This window comes from Oncorhynchus gorbuscha, linkage group LG07 (genome assembly GCF_021184085.1).
Source record: "Oncorhynchus gorbuscha isolate QuinsamMale2020 ecotype Even-year linkage group LG07, OgorEven_v1.0, whole genome shotgun sequence".
NCBI lineage: Eukaryota > Metazoa > Chordata > Actinopteri > Salmoniformes > Salmonidae > Oncorhynchus > Oncorhynchus gorbuscha.
In genome coordinates this window covers 42390386-42414921 of record NC_060179.1, presented here as the reverse complement: position 1 = coordinate 42414921, position 24536 = coordinate 42390386, and the positions used below count along the sequence as shown (strand labels likewise).

The 24536-nt window shown below is 45.2% G+C and overlaps 1 protein-coding gene across 1 annotated transcript in view; it reads right to left on the bottom strand.

Annotated features, from left to right (window-relative positions):
- The window catches only part of LOC124039879 (unconventional myosin-Id), a 183225-nt gene that overhangs the window by 9488 nt on the left and 149201 nt on the right, over positions 1 to 24536 (bottom strand). Inside the window, exon 21 of the mRNA XM_046356386.1 lies at positions 23973 to 24127. Coding sequence (XP_046212342.1) covers positions 23973 to 24127 — 155 coding nt within the window. The remainder of the gene's footprint in view (positions 1 to 23972; positions 24128 to 24536) is intronic.

Below are 24536 nucleotides of genomic sequence, written 5' to 3'. Positions count from 1 at the left end.
CCAGCAATGAGGGCTGCGGCGGTGCAGGGTTACCATGGAAACCTCTACATCTGTCATGGCCGCCCCTGACAGCCAATAGGACGGCAGCTCTGATAAATGTCTCTCGTCTGTCTGTCTCAGAAGATAGCATGGCAAGCATATCCACGGGGCTGCTATCAGCTCACTTGAAGGACAAGCAGGGTTAAGCTTACAAATACACAGTATGCACAGACAGACGTTGTGCATAGAATATCCAGACAATGTATTGGACACCTTTATATGTGGTAAATACTAAGAAACGCTTAAAAAAATGTAATATCCCTTGTAAAATCCCTGGCACACAAAAGTGCTGTGGAAAAAAATTGTCATTTGTGGACGGTTACATGCACCGAATAATGCGATTATTGTGGAAAGTCAGATTAATAAAATAGTTTGATTAAAAAGTACATGATTTGAATAATGATTTCCCTAATCATTCTGTTTACATGGACACATCTGAAATCAGGTCTACCTGGTGGCACTCTGATGAATGCAGGAAAACACCAATCAAAATAAACATTCTACCACAGCGAGCAAGTTATTTTTGGGAAGCATATTTGATTCGGAGTACGGACATAAATTGTGAAAACTACTTCTAAGACACATTCATTCAGTTGTTCCGAACACACTTCACTCGCACTAAAGAGGGAGGCTTGCTCAGCTGGTGCTACTTACTATAGCACATGCACTGATCAAATACACCGCTGGACATCGGTTAAGGTGTTTACATGTCCTAATCATTCGAAAGACTGCTCAGAAAACCAGATGTTTTAATCAGCGTATGCGTACTTCAATTTTGAGACCAGATTAAGGTAAATTTAGTAAATTTAGAGTACATTGTTTACATGACTATTGCATAATCTGCCTACTGCCATAATCGGTTTAATACAGAGTTATTAGTGTCCATGTAAACGTACTCAATCCAATATTGAGTGACCAGTTTTAGTCAAGCCATCTCCCCAGGGAGAGACAGACACCACTGCCTCTACTCCCCTAATAGAAAATCTATTATTTCCTCATCTCTTTCGCAGTAACTGTGTATTTTCTTCACTAGAGATCTTCTGGCCCACCTACCCCAGCCTCTCCGAGGATAGAGTGGAGGAAGAGACTCAGGGAAATCGACATGGCAATCTGCATCCAGGCAACACAATTGACTCATCCTTTTAAAAGGTTTTTTTTCGTCATGGAGCCAAGCTCTCCTGCAAAATATATGAGAAATTCCCATACTTAAGATATACAGGTAAAGTCACTCAGCAAAACCATCATGACTTGCAGAAGACTCTGGACTTGTGCTCAGGATCAGGTTATATATAGGTGACATTTAGACCTAAGAGATGATAAAGTCTCTTTCGAAGTGCAATGCTGCAAAGTATCTATCAAACTAACTAATGGCAAATAGGTGTTGTAGTAATTTTGTAGTAGTATGATGCAAATACTGGCAGATTATTGCAAATATGGGCAGCGCATGTGAATAGAGTGTTTGTGGCAGAGACAGACGGCGCAATGACGGACCAGATGATCAACAAGAGCACAGGTTCTGTGCCAAGAGCATCACATGCCCACAGTGCACGCAGGCACATGCACGCATGCACACCCGAGCCCGAGGGAGGGTCTCCACAAGGTTCTGTTTATGTGGATGGGAGAGGGAGAAGAGCTCCCACTGTTTGTTTGTCAGATCTCTGGCCCTGCTTTCCTTAGCAGCCGGTCTAAAATAAAAACCCGCCAGCCTCTTCTGATCAATATTGAGATTGTGTGTGTGTGTATATACACTGCTCAAAAAAATAAAGGGAACACTTAAACAACAATGTAACTCCAAGTCAATCACACTTCTGTGAAATCAAACTGTCCACTTAGGAAGCAACACTGATTGACAATACATTTACATGCTGTTGTGCAAATGGAATAGACAACAGGTGGAAATTATAGGCATTTAGCAAGACACCCCCAATAATGGAGTGGTTCTGCAGGTGGTGACCACAGACCACTTCTCAGTTCCTATGCTTCCTGGCTGACGTTTTGGTCACATTTGAATGCTGGTTGGTGCTTTCACTCTAGTGGCAGAATGAAATAGAGTCCCACACAAGTGGCTCAGGTAGTGCAGCTCATCCAGGATGGCACATCAATGCGAGCTGTGGCAAGAAGGTTTGCTGTGTCTGTCAGCGTAGTGTCCAGAGCATGGAGGCGCTACCAGGAGACAGGCCATTACATCAGGAGATGTGGAGGAAGCCGTAGGACCAGCAGCAGGACCGCTACCTCCGCCTTTGTGCAAGGAGGAGCAGGAGGAGCACTGCCAGAGTCCTACAAAATGACCTCCAGCAGGCCACAAATGTGCATGTGTCTGCTCAAATGGTCAGAAACAGACTCCATGAGGGTGGTATGATTCACCACTGGTGCCCTGTGCTCTTCACAAAAGAGGTTCAGGTTCACACTGAGCACATGTGACAGACGTGACAGAGACTGGAGACACCGTGGAGAATGTTCTGCTGCCTGCAACATCCTCCAACATGACCGGTTTGGCGGTGGGTCAGTCATGGTGTGGGGTGGCATTTCTTTGGGGGGGGGGCCGCACAGCCCTCCATGTGCTCACCAGAGGTAGCCTGACTGCCATTAGGTACCGAGATGAGATCCTCAGACCCCTTGTGAGACCATATGCTGGTACAGTTGGCCCTGGGTTCCTCCTAATGCAAGACAATGCTAGACCTCATGTGGCTGGAGTGTGTCAGCAGTTCCTGCAAGAGGAAGGCATTGATGCTATGGACTGGCCCGCCCGTTCCCCAGACCTGAATCCAATTGAGCACATCTGGGACATCATATCTCGCTCTATCCACCAACGCCACGTTGCACCACAGACTGTCCAGGAGTTGGCGGATGCTTTAGTCAAGGTCTGGGAGGAGATCCCTCAGGAGACCATCCACCACCTCATCAGGAGCATGCCCAGGCGTTGTAGGGAGATCATACAGGCACGTGGAGGCCACACACACTACTGAGCCTCATTTTGACTTGTTTTAAGGACATTACATCAAAGTTGGATCAGCCTGTAGTGTGGTTTTCCACTTTAATTTTGAGTGTGACTCCAAATCCAGACCTCCATGGGTTGATAAATTGGATTTCCACTGATACTTTGTGTGATTTTGTTGTCAGCACATTCAACTATGTCAAGAAAAAAGTATTTAATAAGAATATTTCATTCATTCAGATCAAGGATGTGTTATTTTAGTGTTCCCTTTATTTTTTTGAGCAGTGTATGTGGACAGCATGTTCAGGTGTTTCTGCCTATTACTACTGTGTGACGGGGGAGGGGGCTGAGGTTAGTAGAGTGTAGAGATGGACCGATAGTCCATTCATGTTTGATAGATAGCCAACACCCCTCCCAAATTCAACACACGTCTTGCGGCCAACCCCCAATCCAGTCTTCCAGAACACAAGCAAACAAACCTCCCCCCAAGGAGGTGAGAGGATGAGATAGGAGATGATATACAGAAGAAGGGGGAGGAAGAGAGAAGGAATAGATGGGAAAAGAAGAAAAAAGGAGAAATGCTCTATGGACCACTGGCTCCAGATAACTATACCTACTCTAAGTTCCTTCTATTTCTTCTCAGACATGTCTCCTCCTGACTTTCCTGCCCCAAAAAATCGAATGTAATTCATAGATCCAAGATGGCGTAGCAGTCGGACGCGTGTTTTTCTTGTCCCGTGTAAATAATCGCTTCTCGTTTCTTTCCCGTATATATTTTGTATATATTTTAATCTCACTTTCCATCTACAGACTGAATATACTCTCCTGCAACCCGTCTCACCCAATGTGGTACAGATCTGCTACCCCATCAGAAGCTAGACCGCTAACTAGCTACTAGCTAGTAGTCAGTTAGCCACTGCTAGCGGTCTTCACCGTTAACTCAGTCACCAGCCAGCTTCAGCTAGGTCAATACCTGCCAGTCTGCACAGCGCGATATCAACCCAGAGAATATCGGACTGCATTGCAGCTAGCTAGCAATCTGAGTGAATACTCCTGACTAACGCCTCTGTCTCGACGCAAGCATCAGTTAGCCTTGAGCTAGCCCCGAGCTAGGCCCATCTCCGAAGAGCCGAAGAGGTCTACCAGCTAATTCTTGGGCTACAATACCTCTTTTGCCAATTGGCCTGAACCCTTTATTGCCGACACAGAGCCCCGCCAATCCATCACGACTGGTCTGTCGACATAATCGCCCGAGATGGTTTCAACAGGCCGAAGACCCATCTGCTGGCCCTAACCCGCTAGCTTTCTGAATCGCCGTGTCTCCAGCTCGCCTCATGTAGTAGTGACAACCAACGACTCCCTGACTCACCTATTGCTGCTCATTGAACCCTATGATCACTCGGCTACACATGCCTCTCCCTAATATCAATATGCCTTGTATACTGCCACTTAGGTTAGTTATTATTGTTTTATTTCACTGTAGAGCCCACAGCCCCACCTTAAATGCCTCGGATGGCTCTTTTGTCCCACCTGCCACACATGCTGAGACCTCATCTGGCTTAACTGGTGCCTCATGAGAGACGCAACCGCTCTCATCGTCACTCAATGCCTAGGTTTACCTCCACTGTACTCACATCCTACCATACCCTTGTCTGTAAATTATGCCCTGAATCTATTATACCATGGCCAGAAATCCGCTCCTTTAATTCTGTGTTCCCAACGCACTAGACGACCAGTTCTTATAGCCTTTAGCCAAACACTGGTTAACCCAGGCCCTGAAGCCCCCAGCATCACACCTGTTCCATAGGTGCTTTCATTTGTTGACTTCTGTAACCGTAAAAGCCTTGGTTTCATGCACGTTAACATTAAAAGCCTGATCCCTAAGTTAGTTTTATTCTCTGCTTTAAAGAGCAACCAGGCATCCTCTACTGACGGAATGAAGTCAATATCCTTCCAGGATACCTGGGCCAGGTCGATTCGAAAGGCCTGCTCGCTGAAGTGTTTAAGGGAGCGTTTGACAGTGATGAGGGTCCAGAAGTACATCCTGTCCTTGCAGAAACAGCTCCTCAGTTGGTTTGAATCATAACACTCCAAGATTCCTCAAACAAAAAATCTGTCTCTCTTTCACTTTTACTTTAGAGTTTGACTTCGCTTTACATGAAGTATTCGCCAGGATATCTTTAATGAAATCGTTGAAACTACAACTTTACGAAATACAGCTGCGCGTAAAAAGCCTTACACCAACCCCTCTGATCGTCATGGCGAAAATGGAGTTCCCGGCGCGTGCGATTACAACCAAGGAATTGTGGTCCAACCCCAAACCATTACATACTGGCGTTTACCTCAGCTCATTGGCTATCTACCCAGCCAGATTTCAAGAAGATTAGTGGTCATTGGGCAGAAATATAGTCAATCAATGAAGCTTCGATAAAATTATTGGTGAGTCAGGTAGTCATTTATCGTTGTCTTCAAATCAGCTCACTTCGGTCAATTCTCCCCGCAAAAAAAACAACTTTGTTTGACTGTGTTGCAAACATCCAGAGGAATGCACTGACACCTACCATGACTATGTAAACGATTGTTTACAGGGGCGAATCACGCCGAATGCTCCGTAAAAAATGGATAGAGATGGAATTCACTGCACAAATAGTTTACAAAATGTTTAAATTTAGGCTATAAAAATGGATTTTATCCAAGAAAACGGCACTTCATTTGATCAATGGGATACTCAGGAAGAGAAATAAGAGCAAGATATCAGAATGTAAGTCATAATTTTACCTTCAGATGTAAATGTGTAAAAACTGTCATGGCGGAAAATGTTTCTGTTCTTGATTGCTCTTCTCAAACAAAAGCATGGGATTTGTTCTCTGTAATAGCTATTTTAAATTGGAGAACATAGTTTGATTACCAAGATTCTAATCTTTTGAAGGGTGTAAGACACTTGCATTTTCAAGAATGTTTAATGTTACGAAATTGTATTTTTAGTTGTCACTCTGAAATTTGGTTGAAAGCTAGCCTTAGCTTTCCTTAGCTTTCCAAAAAAATCACTGAAGCTGGAAACATATGTCCCTCTCTAACTTTAAACATCAGAGCAGCTTACCGACTGTACCTGTACACAGCCCATCTATAAATAGCACATCCAACTACCTCATCACCATATAGTTACTTTTTATTTTTTGCTCTTTTGCACCCCGGTATCTCTACTTGCACATCATCATCTGCACATCTATCACTCCAGTGTTAATGCTAAATTGTAATTATTTCGCCTCTATGGCCTATTTATTGCCTTACCGCCCTAATCTTACTACATTTGCACACATTGTACATAGACTTTTCTACATTTACATTTAAGTCATTTAGCAGACGCTCTTATCCAGAGCGACTTACAAATTGGTGCATTCACCTTATGACATCCAGTGGAACAGTCACTTTACAATAGTGCATCTAAATCTTAAAGGGGGGGGGGTGAGAAGGATTACTTATCCTATCCTAGGTATTCCTTCCTTGTGTTATTGACTGTACGTTTGTTTACCCCATGCGTAACTCTGTGTTGTTGTTGTCGCACTGCTTTGCTTTAACTTGGCCAGGTGGCAGTTGTAAATGAGAACTTATTCTCAAAATTGCCTACCTGGTTAAATAAAAGGTGAAATAAAAAATAAAATAAAATATTGAACCTGAAGACTAGACTGTGAACCACATACAATACAACACTAGGAGGCAAATAACCCCTCCCAAGTTAAAACCTGCTCAAATGCAGCAACAGCTGCCCTTCAAAACCACCGTAATCCCAGGTTATTATTGACCAAATCATTACGGAAGCCAGCCTTCTCCTCCAATATTTATTAAGCTGTGAGAGTGCGGCAAATCTGCCTGCGGATATCTCCTCCTCTCTGTCTCTTTCTCCTCTTCTCCTTTTTTATGAAAAGAAGAGCTATATACTCTAACTCTAACTAAGTAGGTCATCTAAAAATGTTGGGGAAAACGGCTTAGCAGCAAAAAAGTCTATTGATCAAAGACATTCCCCGCTGAACTTTGAGAGGAGAGGAGGAAGAACAAAAGCAATCTGAGAGGTTTAAAAGGAGGGTAAGAGGAAGATCGAGAAAGAGGGAGAGAAAGATTGAGAAAGAGGGAGAGAGACATACACACACACAAACACACTCACACAACAGCTACACAGGAGCTATGAAGTGCGGCTGCCAAGGAGAGCATTCATCACAGCCAAACGCCTCCATAGTGTAGCCTAGCTCAGCGCCTAATGTACTGTAGAAGTGGAGAGAGGGGTGGGTCAAAAGGATGGGACAATAATACTAGAAGTCCCTTTCTTAGTTATAGAGATCCTATAATGTATCTCTACACCATGTGTCATCATAGAGGAGGTTTTTCAAGCTGGTGCAGAATTTTTTATATATTTTTATATAACTTTTATTTAACTAGGCAAGTCAGTTAAGAACAAATTCTTATTTACAATGCTGGCCTAGGAACAGTTGGTTAACTGCCAAGTTCAGCGGCAGAATGACAGATTTTCACCTTGTCAGCTCGAGGATTCGATCTAGCAAACTTTCGGTTACTGGCCCAACACTCTAAACACTAGGCTACCCTGCCGCCCTTCCTCGCCACTCCTCTCCTATCCTCCTCCTGAAGGACACAGCTATTATGCAGGTGTTCATTCCAACCTTCACTGACAATTGACAATAAGTGTTTGGATTTTCACTAAAATATCATTAAGAATTAATCACATTTTTGTACTTGAATAATGATTTAGTCTACTTACTGTGCTATTCTGTGTGTTTTTATCTTTGCATTATTTGTAACTTATTTTGTACATAATGTTTCTGCCACCGTCTCTTATGACCAAAAAGAGCTTCTAGATATCAGGAAAGTGATTACTCACCTTGTACTGGAAGAAGATTTTTTCTTTAACGAGTCAGACGCAAATGATTTGCTCCAGACACCCGACAAGGCCCTCATCTCAGTCATTCGCAAGAGAAAGAGACAGCGATATCGGGAGGTAGGTCTGGGTGCCTTGTAACTGACAGCGAGTGGGTAATCTGCCTTGACCATCGGTCCCATCAAGAGTATCTCATGATAAGTTGTAGACCACACTATTTACCAAGAGAGTTTTCTGTCTATTTGCCAGCACAAGCCAATGCTGCCACTAAGACTGCACTCAAAAAGCTGTATACGGCGATAAGCAAACAGGAAAATTCTCACCCAGAGGTGGCGCTCCCGGTGTCCGGGGACTTCAATGCAGGGAAACTAAAATCCGTTTAACCTCACTTCTACCAGCATGTTAAATGCACAACCGGAGGAGAAAAACTCTAGACCACACACAGAGATGCGTACAAAGCTCTCCCTCACCCTCCAATTGGCAAATCTGACCATAATTCTATCCTCCTGGTTCTTGATTACAAGCAAAAACTAAAGCAGGAAGCTCCAGTGACTCGGGCAATAAAAAAGTGGGCAGATGAAGCAGATGCTAAGCTACAGGAGTGTTTTTCTAGCACAGACTGGAATATGTTCCGGGATTCTTCCGATGGCATTGAGGAGTACACCACATCAGTCACTGGCTTCATCAATAAGTGCATTGATGACGTCGTCCCAACAGTGACTGTATGTACATACCCCAACCAGAAGCCATGGATTACAGGAAACATCCACACTGAGCAAAAGGGTTGAGCTGCCGCTTTCAAGGAGTGGGACTCTAACCCGGACGCTTATAAGAAATCCCGCTATGCCATCCGATGAACCATCAAACAGGCAAAGCATCAATACAGGACTAAGATTGAATCGTATGACACTGGCTCCGACGCTCGTCGGATGTGACAGGGCTTGCAAACTATTATAGACTACAAAAAGGAAGCACAGCCGCGAGCTGCCCAGTGACACGAGCCTACCAGACGAGCTAAATTACTTTTATGCTCACTTCAAGGCAAGTAATACTGAAATATGCATGAGAGCACCAGCTGTTCCAGATGACTGTGTGGTCACGCTCTCCGTTGCCAATGAAAGTAAGACCTTTAAACAGGTCAACATTCACAAGGCCGCAGGGCCAGACGGATTACCAGGACGTGTACTCCGAGCATGCGCTGACCAACTGGCAAGTGTCTTCACTGATATTTTCAACCTGTCCCTGACTGAGTCTGTAATACCAACACGTTTCAAGCAGACTAAAAGGTAACCTGCCTAAAGGTAACCTGACTAAATTACTACCGACACGTAGCACTCACATCTGTAACCATGAAGTGCTTTGAATGGCTAGTCATGGCTTACATCAACACCATTATCCCAGAAACACTAGACCCACTCCAATTTTCATACTGCCCCAACAGATCCACAGATGATACAATCTCTATTGCACTCCACACTGTCCTTTCCCACCTGGACAAAAGGAACACCTATGTGAGAATGCTATTCATCGACTACAGCTCAACGTTCAACACCATAGTGCCCTCAAAGCTCATCACTAAGGTAAAGATCCTGGGACTAAACACCTCCCTCTGCAACTGGATCCTGGACTTCCTGATGGGCCATCCCCAGATGGTAAGGGTAGGTAACAACACATCCGCCACACTGATCCTCAACACGGGGGCCCCTCAGGGGTGCGTGCTCAGTCCCCTCCTGTACTCCCTGTTCACTCATGACTGCATGGCCAGGCACAACTCCAACACCATCATTAAGTTTGTTGATGACACAACAGTGGTAGGCCTGATCACTGACAATGACAAGACAGCCTATAGGGAGGTCAGAGACCTGGCCGTGTGGTGCCAGGACAACAACCTCTCCCTCCCCGTGATCAAGACAAAGGAGATGACTGTGGACTACATGAAAAGGAGGACTGAGCATGCCCCATTCTCATCGACGGGGCTGCAGTGGAGCAGGTTGAGAGCTTCAAGTTCCGTGGTGTCCACGTCACCAACAAACTATCATGGTCTAAACACACCAAGCCAGTCGTGAAGAGGGCACAACAAAGCCTATTCCCCCTCAGGAGACTGCAGCTACACCATCGAGATCATGGTTGCATCACTGCCTGGTATGGCAACTGCTCGGCCTCCGAACACAAGGCACCACAAAGGGTAGTGCGTACGGCCCAGTACAAGCCGCATTATTGGTTAAGGGCTTGTAAGTAAGCATTTCACTGTTAGGTCTACACTTGTTGTATTCGGCGCATGTGACCAATAACATTTGATTTGTCCTGCTGGACCTAAGTATACAAAAATGTCTTTTAGAAGAAAAAAGGGAACTATAAAAAAAGAAAATAGAAAAAAAGATTTCCAACTGTATATTATGTGCTTCATTCATATGGTATGAATTAGAAGAGCACGATAATTGAACAGGAGTGACAAACTGTACTAACAATACACTTCCATAGGACTTCCTCTAGGGTTAGATGATATACAGATTTTCATCCCGTTCCTGTACCTTATGGTGTTACCGGCAGTGCACACACATTTTTGGTCGCACAAAACAAATTTAGGCAGCAGGGATCTTGATCACGCAGGGGATTGATTGTCTCTACTGTAACCAAGTAGGTTGATCTAGTAAGGTAGCCGATTAGCTAGCAAGTTAGCAAACCAAATGCATTGCTGGAGCCCTGAGCTGGAGATAATTTATTTGGCACCTCTTAGATAGTTAACTTCTAGTTAGTTATAAGCAGTGTGGCACGCACTCCCAAAGCACCCACAAGGTCGGGTTCCCCAACCCCCGCATAAAAAAATAAAAAATGGTATTGAAAATCATTCTGTTGGTATTTCTAAATACCCTGGTATACCATATATCAATATAAGTACCGATAGGATTGATAATGTGAGTGTGAACAGAACACGTGTAGCGGCCACAGGTTTAACGCATAGTAATGTGAGCCCAACTCAACTTCCATAAGGGTAAAGAGACTATTATTACCAAGGGTAGTAGAGCGTATTCATCCTAGACAAAGACACACACACATCCTCCCTGTGCTGTGATCTGTGTTGCGATCCTCTCTTTAAAAGGATCATGGGGTCAGTGATGGTGATGTGTGCCAGTGGTGGACAAAGCAAGGGAGCACTTTCCCTGAGGGACCATTGATAGTAGTACACCCTAAACAGATGGCTGAGTCTTAACACTGCTGGAGCCACAATGGCTTCACAGCAGGAGGCTCCTTCCGTCTTAAACAATCACGCTTGGCTCTTCCCTCCTCCAGTTACTTTTCTCTCCATTCTGTTCAATAGGCCTATCATGACACTAATAGCCGACCGTGTCTGCTCGTCAATGAACCAGCACCCATAGTCTCTCTCTTGTCTTCTGAAGCACCCAGTATAATCACAAGGGTGGTTGGACTTGGCTAAAGGACCGTTACGGAAATCAATAGGTTGTTGAGGATGAGCCAAGCGGAGAGAAGGAAAAGCAGCGATCTAAGGCATTGCATCTCAGGGCTAGAGGCGTCAATACAGACCCTGCTTCACAACCGGCCGTGATTGGGAGTTCCATAGAGTGGCGCACAATTGGCCCAGCGTTGTCCAAGTCCAGGACCAAAAGGCTTCTACCCCCAAGCCATTAGACTGCTGAAAAATTAATAAAAATCGCTACCGGACAATTTACATTGACTTGACCCCCCCCTCCATACACTGCTGCTACTCGCTGTTTGTTTGTTATCTATGCATAGTCACTTCGCCCCCACCTACATGTACAGATTACCTCAACTAGCCTGTGCCCCTGCACACTGACTCGGTACTGGTGCCCCCTGTCCATAGCCCAATTATTGTTGTTCTTATTGCGTTACTTTTTTTATTTTAGTCTACTTGGAAAATATTTTATTCTTCTTGAACTGCACTGTTGGTTAAGGGCTTGTAAGTAAGCATTTCACGGTAAAGTCTACACTTGTTGTATTTGGCTCATGGCTGAAGTTCGATTTGATTTGGCCAGGGTAGGCTTTCATTGTAAATAACAATTTGTTCATAACTGACTTGACTAGTTAAATAAAGGTTAAATAACTATAAAAGTTATCCATTACACACGCTCACTTTTAAAGACACATACAGTGGCTCATACTTGGTCACCCCATCAAATCAATATGTCAATGACGAGTCCATTCATTCCAGTTTATAAATGCTTCACGGGTTCGAGAGACATTGGGCTAGGTTGTATTGAACCAAGATAATCATGTTGATCAGGCCCAAGCTGGAGATGACAGGAGAAAAGACAAAATGGGGAAAAGAGAGGGATGAGAAAGAAAAGGTGGCTCACATTATGACCAGTGAGAGCAGCAAGATAGCACAATAAGTAACAGGCTCTGGGTAGGTGGAAAGGCTGGAGGTATGGAAGAGAGGTCAGGGGAGGGGATGTCTTGGGCTGCAGCACTGCTCTATGTGCATGGCAGAGGCCTCATTACCTGTACCTCACTGCATCTCCCAGTGGTTGGTTGGCAGGCGGACAGGCAGAGAGCACCACAGGGATGCAGGGATCGACACAGAGGGAAACTAGGTCAGATCCAGCTCTCACACACATTCATAACACACACACACACACAGTCAGTCTAAAGCCCTCCTCTTCCATCACTCCACCAACCAACCCCCCCAGGCCGCAGGGTAAGGAAATAAACCAAACAGAGCAGGACTCTCTACTGTCCAGTTTAAACAGTATGTGTGTGTGTGTGTTAATCTAGAAAATATGTGTAGTGTGTATGTATAGGTGAGCATGTGTGTTTGGGGACTGTAGTCAAATGTAAGAGTTTGTGACAATACACACACACACACACACACACACACACACACGTGTGCATCCATGCGCATTGGGGAATTACATGCTGCATAACATTTACGCAGGAGGAGCAAAAAAAAAAATCTTTGCATATGTTTTTGGATGGCAAATTAGTGTTTGTATGGATGACTGGAATTGGTGCTCTGCATAGTTTTACATGACAGGAATACTATACATAGCCGTCTGTGTATCAAAGATAATTGTGTAGTCTAGAGCGATTTTCTAGGTTAGCTAGCCAGCTATTGTCGTTCTTTTAACGCAACGTAACGTAATCAACACTGCTAGCTAGCCAGCTAGCCCCCGAATAGCAGCACTGTAGAAACTACTACACTCAACGGAACGACTTGATTAGTGTAGTGTCAACAACGCAGCCACTGTCAGCTAGCCTACAAAGTCAACAACGCAGCCACTGCCAGCTAGCCTACTTCAGCAGTACTGTATCATTTTTAATAATTTTAGTCAATAAGATTCTTGCTACGTAAGCTTAACTTTCTGAACATTCGAGACGTGTAGTCCACTTGTCATTCCAATCTCCTTGCATTAGCGTAGCCTCTTCTGTAGCCTGTCAACTATGTGTCTGTCTATCCCTGTTCTCTCCTCTCTGCACAGACCATACAAACGCTCCACACCGCGTGGCCGCTGCCACCCTAATCTGGTGGTCCCAGCGCGCACGACCCACGTGGAGTTCCAGGTCTCCGGTAGCCTCTGGAACTGCCGATCTGCAGCCAACAAGGCAGAGTTCATCTCAGCCTATGCCTCCCTCCAGTCCCTCGACTTCTTGGCACTGACAGAAACATGGATCACCACAGATAACACTGCTACTCCTACTGCTCTCTCTTCGTCCGCCCACGTGTTCTCGCACACCCCGAGAGCTTCTGGTCAGCGGGGTGGTGGCATAGGGATCCTTATCTCTCCCATGTGGTCATTCTCTCTTTCTCCCCTTACCCATCTGTCTATCGCCTCCTTTGAATTTCATGCTGTCACAGTTACCAGCCCTTTCAAGCTTAACATCCTTATCATTTATCGCCCTCCAGGTCCCCTCGGAGAGTTCATCAATGAGCTTGATGCCTTGATAAGCTCCTTTCCTGAGGACGGCTCACCTCTCACAGTTCTGGGCGACTTTAACCTCCCCACGTCTACCTTTGACTCATTCCTCTCTGCCTCCTTCTTTCCACTCCTCTCCTCTTTTGACCTCACCCTCTCACCTTCCCCCCTACTCACAAGGCAGGCAATACGCTCGACCTCATCTTTACTAGATGCTGTTCTTCCACTAACCTCATTGCAACTCCCCTCCAAGTCTCCGACCACTACCTTGTATCCTTTTCCCTCTCGCTCTCATCCAACACTTCCCACACTGCCCCTACTCGGATGGTATCGCGCCGTCCCAACCTTCGCTCTCTCTCCCCCGCTACTCTCTCCTCTTCCATCCTATCATCTCTTCCCTCTGCTCAAACCTTCTCCAACCTATCTCCTGATTCTGCCTCCTCAACCCTCCTCTCCTCCCTTTCTGCATCCTTTGACTCTCTATGTCCCCTATCTTCCAGGCCGGCTCGGTCCTCCCCTCCCGCTCCGTGGCTTGACGACTCAATGCGAGCTCACAGAACAGGGCTCCGGAAGGCCGAGCGGAAATGGAGGAAAACTCGCCTCCCTGCGGACCTGGCATCCTTTCACTCCCTCCTCTCTACATTTTCCTCCTCTGTCTCTGCTGCTAAAGCCACTTTCTACCACGCTAAATTCCAAGCATCTGCCTCTAACCCTAGGAAGCTCTTTGCCACATTCTCCTCCCTCCTGAATCCTCCTCCCCCTCCTCCTCCCTCTCTGCAGATGACTTCGTCAACCATTTTGAAAAGAAGATCGACGACATCCGATCCTCGTTTGCTAAGTCAAACAACACCGCTGGTTCTGCTCACACTGCCCTACCCTGTGCTCTGACCTCTTTCTCCCCTCTCTCTCCAGATGAAATCTCGCGTCTTGTGACGGCCGGCCGCCCAACAACCTGCCCGCTCGACCCTATCCCCTCCTCTCTTCTCCAGACCATTTCCGGAGACCTTCTCCCTTACCTCACCTCGCTCATCAACTTATCCCTGACCGCTGGCTACGTCCCTTCCGTCTTCAAGAGAGCGAGAGTTGCACCCCTTCTGAAAAAACCTACACTCGATCCCTCCGATGTCAACAACTACAGACCAGTATCCCTTCTTTCTTTTCTCTCCAAAACTCTTGAACGTGCCGTCCTTGGTCAGCTCTCCCGCTATCTCTCTCAGAATGACCTTCTTGATCCAAATCAGTCAGGTTTCAAGACTAGTCATTCAACTGAGACTGCTCTTCTCTGTATCACGGAGGCGCTCCGCACCGCTAAAGCTAACTCTCTCTCCTCTGCTCTCATCCTTCTAGACCTATCGGCTGCCTTCGATACTGTGAACCATCAGATCCTCCTCTCCACCCTCTCCGAGTTGGGCATCTCCGGCGCGGCCCACGCTTGGATTGCGTCCTACCTGACAGGTCGCTCCTACCAGGTGGCGTGGCGAGAATCTGTCTCCTCACCACGCGCTCTCACCACTGGTGTCCCCCAGGGCTCTGTTCTAGGCACTCTCCTATTCTCGCTATACACCAAGTCACTTGGCTCTGTCATAACCTCACATGGTCTCTCCTATCATTGCTATGCAGACGACACACAATTAATCTTCTCCTTTCCCCCTTCTGATGACCAGGTGGCGAATCGCATCTCTGCATGTCTGGCAGACATATCAGTGTGGATGACGGATCACCACCTCAAGCTGAACTTCGGCAAGACGGAGCTGCTCTTCCTCCCGGGGAAGGACTGCCCGTTCCATGATCTCGCCATCACGGTTGACAACTCCATTGTGTCCTCCTCCCAGAGCGCTAAGAACCTTGGCGTGATCCTGGACAACAAACTGTCGTTCTCAACTAACATCAAGGCGGTGGCCCGTTCCTGTAGGTTCATGCTCTACAACATCCGCAGAGTACGACCCTGCCTCACACAGGAAGCGGCGCAGGTCCTAATCCAGGCACTTGTCATCTCCCGTCTGGATTACTGCAACTCGCTGTTGGCTGGGCTCCCTGCCTGTGCCATTAAACCCCTACAACTCATCCAGAACGCCGCAGCCCGTCTAGTGTTCAACCTTCCCAAGTTCTCTCACGTCACCCCGCTCCTCCGCTCTCTCCACTGGCTTCCAGTTGAAGCTCGCATCCGCTACAAGACCATGGTGCTTGCCTACGGAGCTGTGAGGGGAACGGCACCTCAGTACCTCCAGGCTCTGATCAGGCCCTACACCCAAATAAGGGCACTGCGTTCATCCACCTCTGGCCTGCTCGCCTCCCTACCACTGAGGAAGTACAGTTCCCGCTCAGCTCAGTCAAAACTGTTCGCTGCTCTGGCTCCCCAATGGTGGAACAAACTCCCTCACGACGCCAGGACAGCGGAGTCAATCACCACCTTCCGGAGACACCTGAAACCCCACCTCTTTAAGGAATACCTAGGATAGGATAAAGTAATCCTTCTCACCCCCCCTTAAAATATTTAGATGCACTATTGTAAAGTGGTTGTTCCACTGGATGTCATAAGGTGAATGCACCAATTTGTAAGTCGCTCTGGATAAGAGCGTCTGCTAAATGACTTAAATGTAATGTAAATGTACTATCCAATCCATCCAATCCATAGTGTATAATGATGGAGACGGATTCATTCATGTCTAAAACAAGATGAGCTTTAAAAATACTCTCCACCCCCTGGTTTCTCCTCTCCCTCAGCTTCTGTTTACCTAATAATAATATAATAATATATGCCATTTAGCAGACGCTTTTATCCAAAGCGACTTACAGTCATGTGTGCATACATTCAACTCTCACACAGTTTTTCTGCCTCTCTCCAGCTCTCTCCCACCCTCTCTCTCTCCCTCCATCTCCCACCCTCGCCCCCCCAGAGGAGATGAGTCGTTAGTATTCTCAGGCAGCAGTGTTATTATTGGACTAAATATCAGACAAACATGATTTGGCTGGTCGCTATGGCAACTGCATCTGCAGCACTGCACAGGGACGAAGGGAGAGGAGGAAGGAAAGAGGAGAAAAGGGGAGGGTGGAGTGAGAGCTAAAAACAGGGGAGGGGGGGGTGGGCTGGAGAGGAAGGGTGTTAGAGGGAGGGGAAGTGAGAGGGAGGGATATAGAGATAGAGGAAGAGATGAGATGGGAGGGGAGAATGACTTCCTCAAGTCTGAAATATTGGATTCAGCATAAAGGGTGACCTTGATGGGGTAGGGAGAAAAAAGCACCAGCTAGCAGCACACACACAGCGCCTCTGTCTCTCTGTTTTAGTGTCTTGAATGATGATGGTGATGCCATCTCCAATTACACAGGAAAGTGCAGTACCGCACATTTGTTCACGCAATGCAGCACTTTGAATATTCCTCACGCTTCCCTCGTACTGTAACACAAACGTAATGGATCGTCTTTCTCCGGAGAGGAAAACAGATCCCAACGTATCTTCTCACGGATTCCTCCATTAAAGCTGAGCTTCAAAATCTAAAATCGCTTTCACAGAATAAAAAAGGGAAAATAATAATAATTTACTACATTTCTATAATGCTTTTCATAAGAATCTCAAAAAGGCTTGAAAAGCAAAAAACAAACAAGAAACACATCAAGTCTTTGAGCGCACGCATCCTCCAAAGATGGAGAGGGACAGCGGCTCGATCAGGTGGCTGCCGTGGCTCAGAAATGCAATTCTTTAGAAAACGATTTCAAATGTTGATGTACTGGCACTGACAGAGAGGTTTCATGCTGGAGTTGAATGGAAGAGGACAGAACCCTGATATCATGGGGTCAGACAATGATGAGGACAGCCCAATGCACAATGGGAGCAGAGGATGTTTCAGAGCAAATCGGGGATCTGCCACATAGCTGAGAAGCAACACATAATATAATAACGTGTGCCATTTCGCATGAGCTTTTATCCAAAGCGACTTACAGTCATGCGTGCATCTCTTTCGCTCTCTGTCTCTCTCGCTCTCAACTGATCACGTAACCCTGCTGCCCTGACAAATCTAGGCCAACCTCCAGTCTGTGCTACACATAACAAGGAAGTGACACGGCAAAGAGGGAGAGAGAGAACAAAGGAAGAGAAAACATGAATAAAGATGAAGGAAGTAGGTAAGTCCACAAACTGGTGTCTTCCTACAGTATCTTTCCCTAACGGTCATAAGAGAGTGACGCCTTCCTTCTCATTATAGGGTTAGGCTGAGCCCAGAATAACATCACACACACATCATATGCTTTTTGGCTCTACATATAATGGTCTCTCCCTCCATCGCCCGTGTCAATACTGTCTGGAATTTCAGTAGTCACTGTGGACAACAGCAAGACAAGCTGCCACAGAAAGCCATTTTCTGAGATCCCAGTAGATCAAACACAGCATTACACAACAATCTAGAACACTTACACAACTCAGTAGAATTTTCTCATTCGATTGGTTTCCACTGAAGCGCTATTTATAGTTTAGAAAGGGCAACAAAGTGAAAAGTTCCCATGTACTGTAAGTAGGCTTAAAGAACCCATTACTCGTGCCAATAGTCGACCAATTAGTCTACTCCCTACACTCAGTAAGATATTGGAGGGTATTGTGAGTAGACAAATGTGGGAGTATATAGAAAAGAATGATCTGATTACAGCCAATCAGCATGCTTATCGCAAAAACCATTCCTCTACCACTGCATTGGTTGACATAACTGACCAGTGGCTCAATGCTATGGATAATGGCAGGTTTGTAGGTGTACTATTTTTGGATTTCAGTGCAGCATTTGATTTAGTGGATCATGAAATTATTTTGACAAAATTAATGCATTATGGTTTTAAGGAGGTAACATTGAATTGGGTACAGTGATATCTAACTGACAGGAAACAGTCCACCTATATCAATGGTTCATTTTCTTCCCCTAATGTGTTATACTGTGGAATACCACAGGGCAGCTGCCTTGGGCCACTTCTCTACTTAATATACACCAACGACCTTCCCTATGCCTTGGTTGAAACTCAAGCTACTATATTTCCAGATGATACTACAATTTATGCAGCAAGACAATCAGTTCAACAGGTACAGCAAGCTTTGCAAGGAGTTTTGGAGATTATCAGGAAATGGGTTTGCCAAAACAAACTTGCTTTAAACACAGAGAAAAAACAAAGTTATGTTGGTCTGTTCAACTAGAAAAAGGCCAAACCAGCATGGGATACAATTAAGTATGGGAGGAGTACACTTGAAGAAGTGGCAGAAACCAAACTACTGGGAGTGCAGCTTGACAACTGCTTCTCATGGTCGTCTCAAATAACTAATCTATGTAAAAAAAATATTAAAACAGCATGCATAATCAGAAGGATAGCTAAATATTTACCAGGGAAAATCCTTCAGCAAATAACACAGGCATTGGTTGAGAGTCAAGTGAACTATTGTTCGGTGGTCTGGGGAAATGCATCAACTAGTGAAGTCAGGAGGCTGAAGAATGCACAGAATAAAGCAGCAAGGATTGTTTTAAGGTGGAGATATGGTTCTTCTGTTGCAGTCATGGGTTGTTTTAAGGTGGAGATATGGTCCTTCTGTTGCAGTCATGGGTTGTTTTAAGGTGGAGATATGGTCCTTCTGTTGCAGTCATGCGCAGTGTTCTTGGTTGGTCATCAATCGACAAGATAATTGAAAAAAACATGCTTATCTTATAATATACATCATTTAACATGGCCAAGTTCTATTCACAATGGTATTCAGTTGGTAAGAGACAGACATTCCGTAAATACTAGGAATATATTGTCCACCATCTATGCGTTATCCTGACAGAAAAAAGAAATGGGCAAAATAACATTTTGATTTAGAGCAATAAAGAAATTGAATAAATTAACTGAGCAAACTACAAACCTTTCAATATATAAGTTTAAACATTATTTAAAAACAATTTAAATATAGTATATAGAAATGTTGTGGGACTATAGTAGATGAAGAATCAATATATTTATTTGTATTTTTTAGATGGAGTATTTATTGGGTAATTATGCTAGTGTATTATGTATGTTTGTAATAGTGTGTTATATGTGAATGTATGTTTGTATTATAAATTGTATTTTAATGTTAAGGACTCTTGGAAGATTAGTCCAAATGGGGACTAAAAGAGGTCCTAATAAAATCAAAATCAAAAGTAGATTTGTAATGGATACTGATTTTATGCATTGCAGCTTTTTCGCTGAGTTACTGATTTACCTTCACAGTTATAATTCCAGAGAGAAATTAAGTCTCAGCTGAATAAACTAACATGGAGGCCATTTTTATGACGGGTGTGAACCAAGGTGTATGTGTTAGATCCAGTGAGAAATAATTATCAGGTAACATTAAGCTGAATATTATGCAAATGTAATGTACAATGTCTTCAAAAAAGTTATTCATACCCCTTGACTATACTGCACATTTTGTTGTGTCACTGACTGATTTCAAAATGGATAAAATATTTATACACAATACCCCATAATATCCCATAGCATGGTGGTGTCACTGTCTTGCTATGGTAATGTTTTTCACCAGCAGGGAATGGGAGACAAGTAAGGATAGAGGATACAATTAATGGAGCCAAATGCAGGCAAATTCTTGATGAGAACCTGCTTCAGAGTGCAAACAACTTTAGATTGGGGCGTAAGATTTACGTTGGGAATACTTACATAAATGAATTATTACTGTATTTCATTGTCAATAAATTTGCTAAAAGAACAACTAAAAAAAACATGTTTTCAGTTTGTCATTATGAGATATAGAGTGCAGATGGGTGAATTAAAAAAAAATATTCAAACTAACAACATGTGGAATAAGTCAAGGGATATGAATATGTCTGATGCTATTGTACAGCGCATATGGAAAGTGTTCAGACCCCTTTCTACATTTTTTAAAACTTTACAGCCTTATTCTCAAATGGATTAAATATTTTTTTTCCCTCATCAATCTCCACACAATACCCTATAGTGACAAAGAGAAAACAGGATTTTTTTCCTGAAGAAGACAGTGGGCTCCATCATTCTTAAATGGAAGAAGTTTGGAACCACCAAGGCTCTTCCTAGAGCTGGCTGCCCGGCCAAACTAAGCAATCGGCGGAGAAGAGCCTTGGCCATGGAGGTGACCAAGAACCCGATGGCCACCCTGACATAGCTCCAGAGTTCCTCTGTTGAGATGGGAGAACCTTCCAGAAGGACAACCTTCTTTGCAGTACTCCACCAATCGGGCCTTTATGGTAGAGTGGCCAGAAGGAAGCCACTCCCCAGTAAAAGGTACATGACAGCCGGCTTGGAGTTTACCAAAATGCACCTAAAGGACTCTGACCATGAGAAACAAGAATCTCTGGTCTGATGAAACCAAGATTGAACTCTTTGGCCTGAATGCCAAGTGTCACGTCTGGAGGAAACCTGGCACCATCCCTACGGTGAAACATGGTGGTGGCAACATTATGCTGTGGGAATGTTTTTCAGCGGCAGGGACTGGGAGACTAGTCAGGATCGAGAGAAAGATTAACGGAGCAAAGTACAGAGAGATCCTTGATGAAAACCTGCTCCAAAGCACTGGGGGGAGAAGGTTCACCTTCCAAAAGGACAATGAACGACCATAATTCGACCAATGAGTTGCTGATCAAGAATGGTATCTGTGTTTGTGTGTGTGCTAGTGTGTGAGACTGTGCTATCCACATCTGTGTGTGTGTGTGTGACAGATGTAGAGCGTCTCTCACCCTTCTGTCCCAGGAGTGAAGTGTGTGTGGTGTGGTGTGCTGCAGTAGCAGTGGCTGCCTGGTGCGAGCTGTGTGGGGTGCATGTCAATACAGCAGAGGTCTGGGCTAAATATAGACTAGAGCCCATGCAAGCGTTCACATTGGAGCAGCGCATCTCCTTAAACATTGCATGTCTCCTCTTCCGAGATGGATGGAGGGGGGATAGAGGAGGAGGGAGGAGAGAGGAGAGGGGGCAGAGGGGTGGGGGGAAAGAGAATGACAGATTGGTGGGGACAGAGAAAGAAAGAGGAAGAACAAGAGAGAGAGTAAGAGCTGGAGAGTGGGGAAGAGAAACAGATATCGGGAAAGAGGTGAGAGGAAGATATAGAGGGTGCAAAGAGAGAGAGAGGGAGTTACAAAGAAGAGGGATGACAATAGGGCAATGACAAAAAAGGGAAAAAGGTTGAGAAAGAAGAAGGAGAAGGGTGAGGGAGGAAGTGAGGCCATGGGGATATAAAAGCCTCTGGACTATTTGTGAGTTTCTAAACAACTGTGGCGCGTCACAGGGGATAAGAGGGTTAACGTGGAGCAGAATTCGCAGTGTCTGTTTTAACTCTCAACAGATTTGGCCATGACGCCTTTTGACAAGCTACTCCTAAAAAGTGACAGTGTTGGCATTTTTTGTTGTTGTTGAAACTTGTCAAGTCGCAAATTCAATCTCAAAAGCAGACTTTTGAGGGGACAAATTTTGAAAACCCCCAGGAAAACAAGATGCCATTTTGTAAGTTGGAACCAAAACAGAGTTATTTGGAATGGGGCTTAGGCTCAATGACACGGTCACACCGTTTTTCCAATGCTGTACATTTGGAGGATAAAAAGCCAGCCATTGACTCTAGGTCCCTGTGTGTGTTGTAAACTGCTACAGAGCTCTGCATTGTGTAGGCTGTGCACCACGCTCAAGTGGAGATAAAGGTTAAATCTACATCTACCGACACACACCACACAGCCATTTCTTGTGCCCATGTTTCACTGTGATGGATGGACTTGTATAGGAACCACATGGAGAGTCAATAAGAGGGACCCTTGCCATCTGTCACTGTGAGCCTGTATACAATGAGACAAGATATCGTCGAAGATGCGCCGTGTTCAGGCACATTCACACACAGATCAGACCAGTTTTAGACCAGACCAAGGATATAATAAAGCAGCATGGCTTCAAAATAATATTGGTTAACCCAGAACTAAGGGTCACGTAATTGGTCAGCTGCTCGATTAAGTCCGTAAATGTTAAGGGAAGTGGCACAAAGAGCTCCACCCTCTCTCTTTTCAAAGTCACGGGCCGAATGTCCCCTCCCCTTCTGAAAGATGCAAACACCTGCGAAAACCGGGAGTTTCCCCACCAAATAACCAGTGAGGAAAAACCCAAACACTGGAACTACGCTGCTCTAATCCTCACATCCCATTCAGTCCCGGCAGATTCTCTCGGTTTACACGCAGGATCTTTCCACGAGAGATCAGCTTAAATTTAATATATGCCGCAAATCATCTATCATACATTACTGAATTATCACACAAGCCCCAACTTAAAGCGCAGTAAAATGATCACAATGATGCCTTGCCCGTTTTCTCCATTCTCCTATATCCACTTAAAGATCATTTAAAAAGCAGGACAGTATGCTATAATTTTACATGTCCAGTACCCTATCAGATGGGGCAGTATAGCAGTTCCAATCTGCTACCTGTGTAGTTTTTCCAGGGGTTGACCGAAGGGACAGTAATTAATAATGTACTTCTCTCCGCAATATTTACATTTACATTTAAGTCATTTAGCAGACGCTCTTATCCAGAGCGACTTACAAATTGGTGCATTCACCTTATGACATCCAGTGGGACAGTCACTTAACAATAGTGCATCTAAAACTTAGGGGGGGGGGTGAGAGGGATTACTTATCCTATCCTAGGTATTCCTTAAAGAGGTGGGGTTTCAGGTGTCTCCGGAAGGTGGTGATTGACTCCGCTGTCCTGGCGTCGTGAGGGAGTTATGTGGGAGACACACAGCTGGTCTGTACGATAATCTCCACCGTCTGCACCATGCGCTTCTCTGGGAGAATGCGCCACACAAGGAGGTACTGGACTGCTTTGAGGAGAGGTACTGCATAGTTTGCTCCCAGCACATACATACAGTATATTTTACTGTAGACAGACACAGAACATCGCACACATGTAAAGACAGAAGGACGCAGGCAGGCAGATAGACAAAACGAGAAGTAGAAAGACCTGCCCGACTCATCCAACGGACTTACCCATTGACCCGACCGTCCAACACAGACAGACAGGCAGACAAACACATGCATGACACACACACACACACACACACACACACACACACACACACACACACACACACACACACACACACACACACACACACACACACACACACACACACACACACACACACACACACACACACACACACACACACACACACACACACACACACACACACACACACACACACACGTTACCTTTTGAAGTGGCTGAGAAGGGTGCCCACCAGCTCGCCGATGCGGCTGTCCCCAGCAGGCACCATGCCCTGTAGACACACCACTAGGTCCCTGCTGTCCTTAGTGTGGAACACCACCAGCTGATCCTTACCTGGGGACACACTCACCCCCGTCACCTGAGAGGACAGAGAGGGAGGACACACGCGCAGACACGCACACGGGCAAGCGCACACACACAGACAAGCATACACACGTGCACGTGCACACACATACAAAACACCACGGGAGTTTGAGTTAGCATGGCTCAATGGACACAGCAATGGACTAGGGGTTCTCACACTGAATTAAAACTGTAATCCGTCATCAGTCATTTACTTGCTAAGGAACGGGTGCAGGGGGATTCTGACATGGTCCTATATAGTGATGGGGGAAAACTTGATACAGTTACATATCGGGATATTATTTTTGACAAGATCACAATCTTATTTTTGCGCTAGTTGGTGTACCTGCGCCAAAACTCATAGCTTGTTCTCCATCTTTTGAAATTTGTTTTCAGCACTTTTATTTCCATGACTGATCAAAACT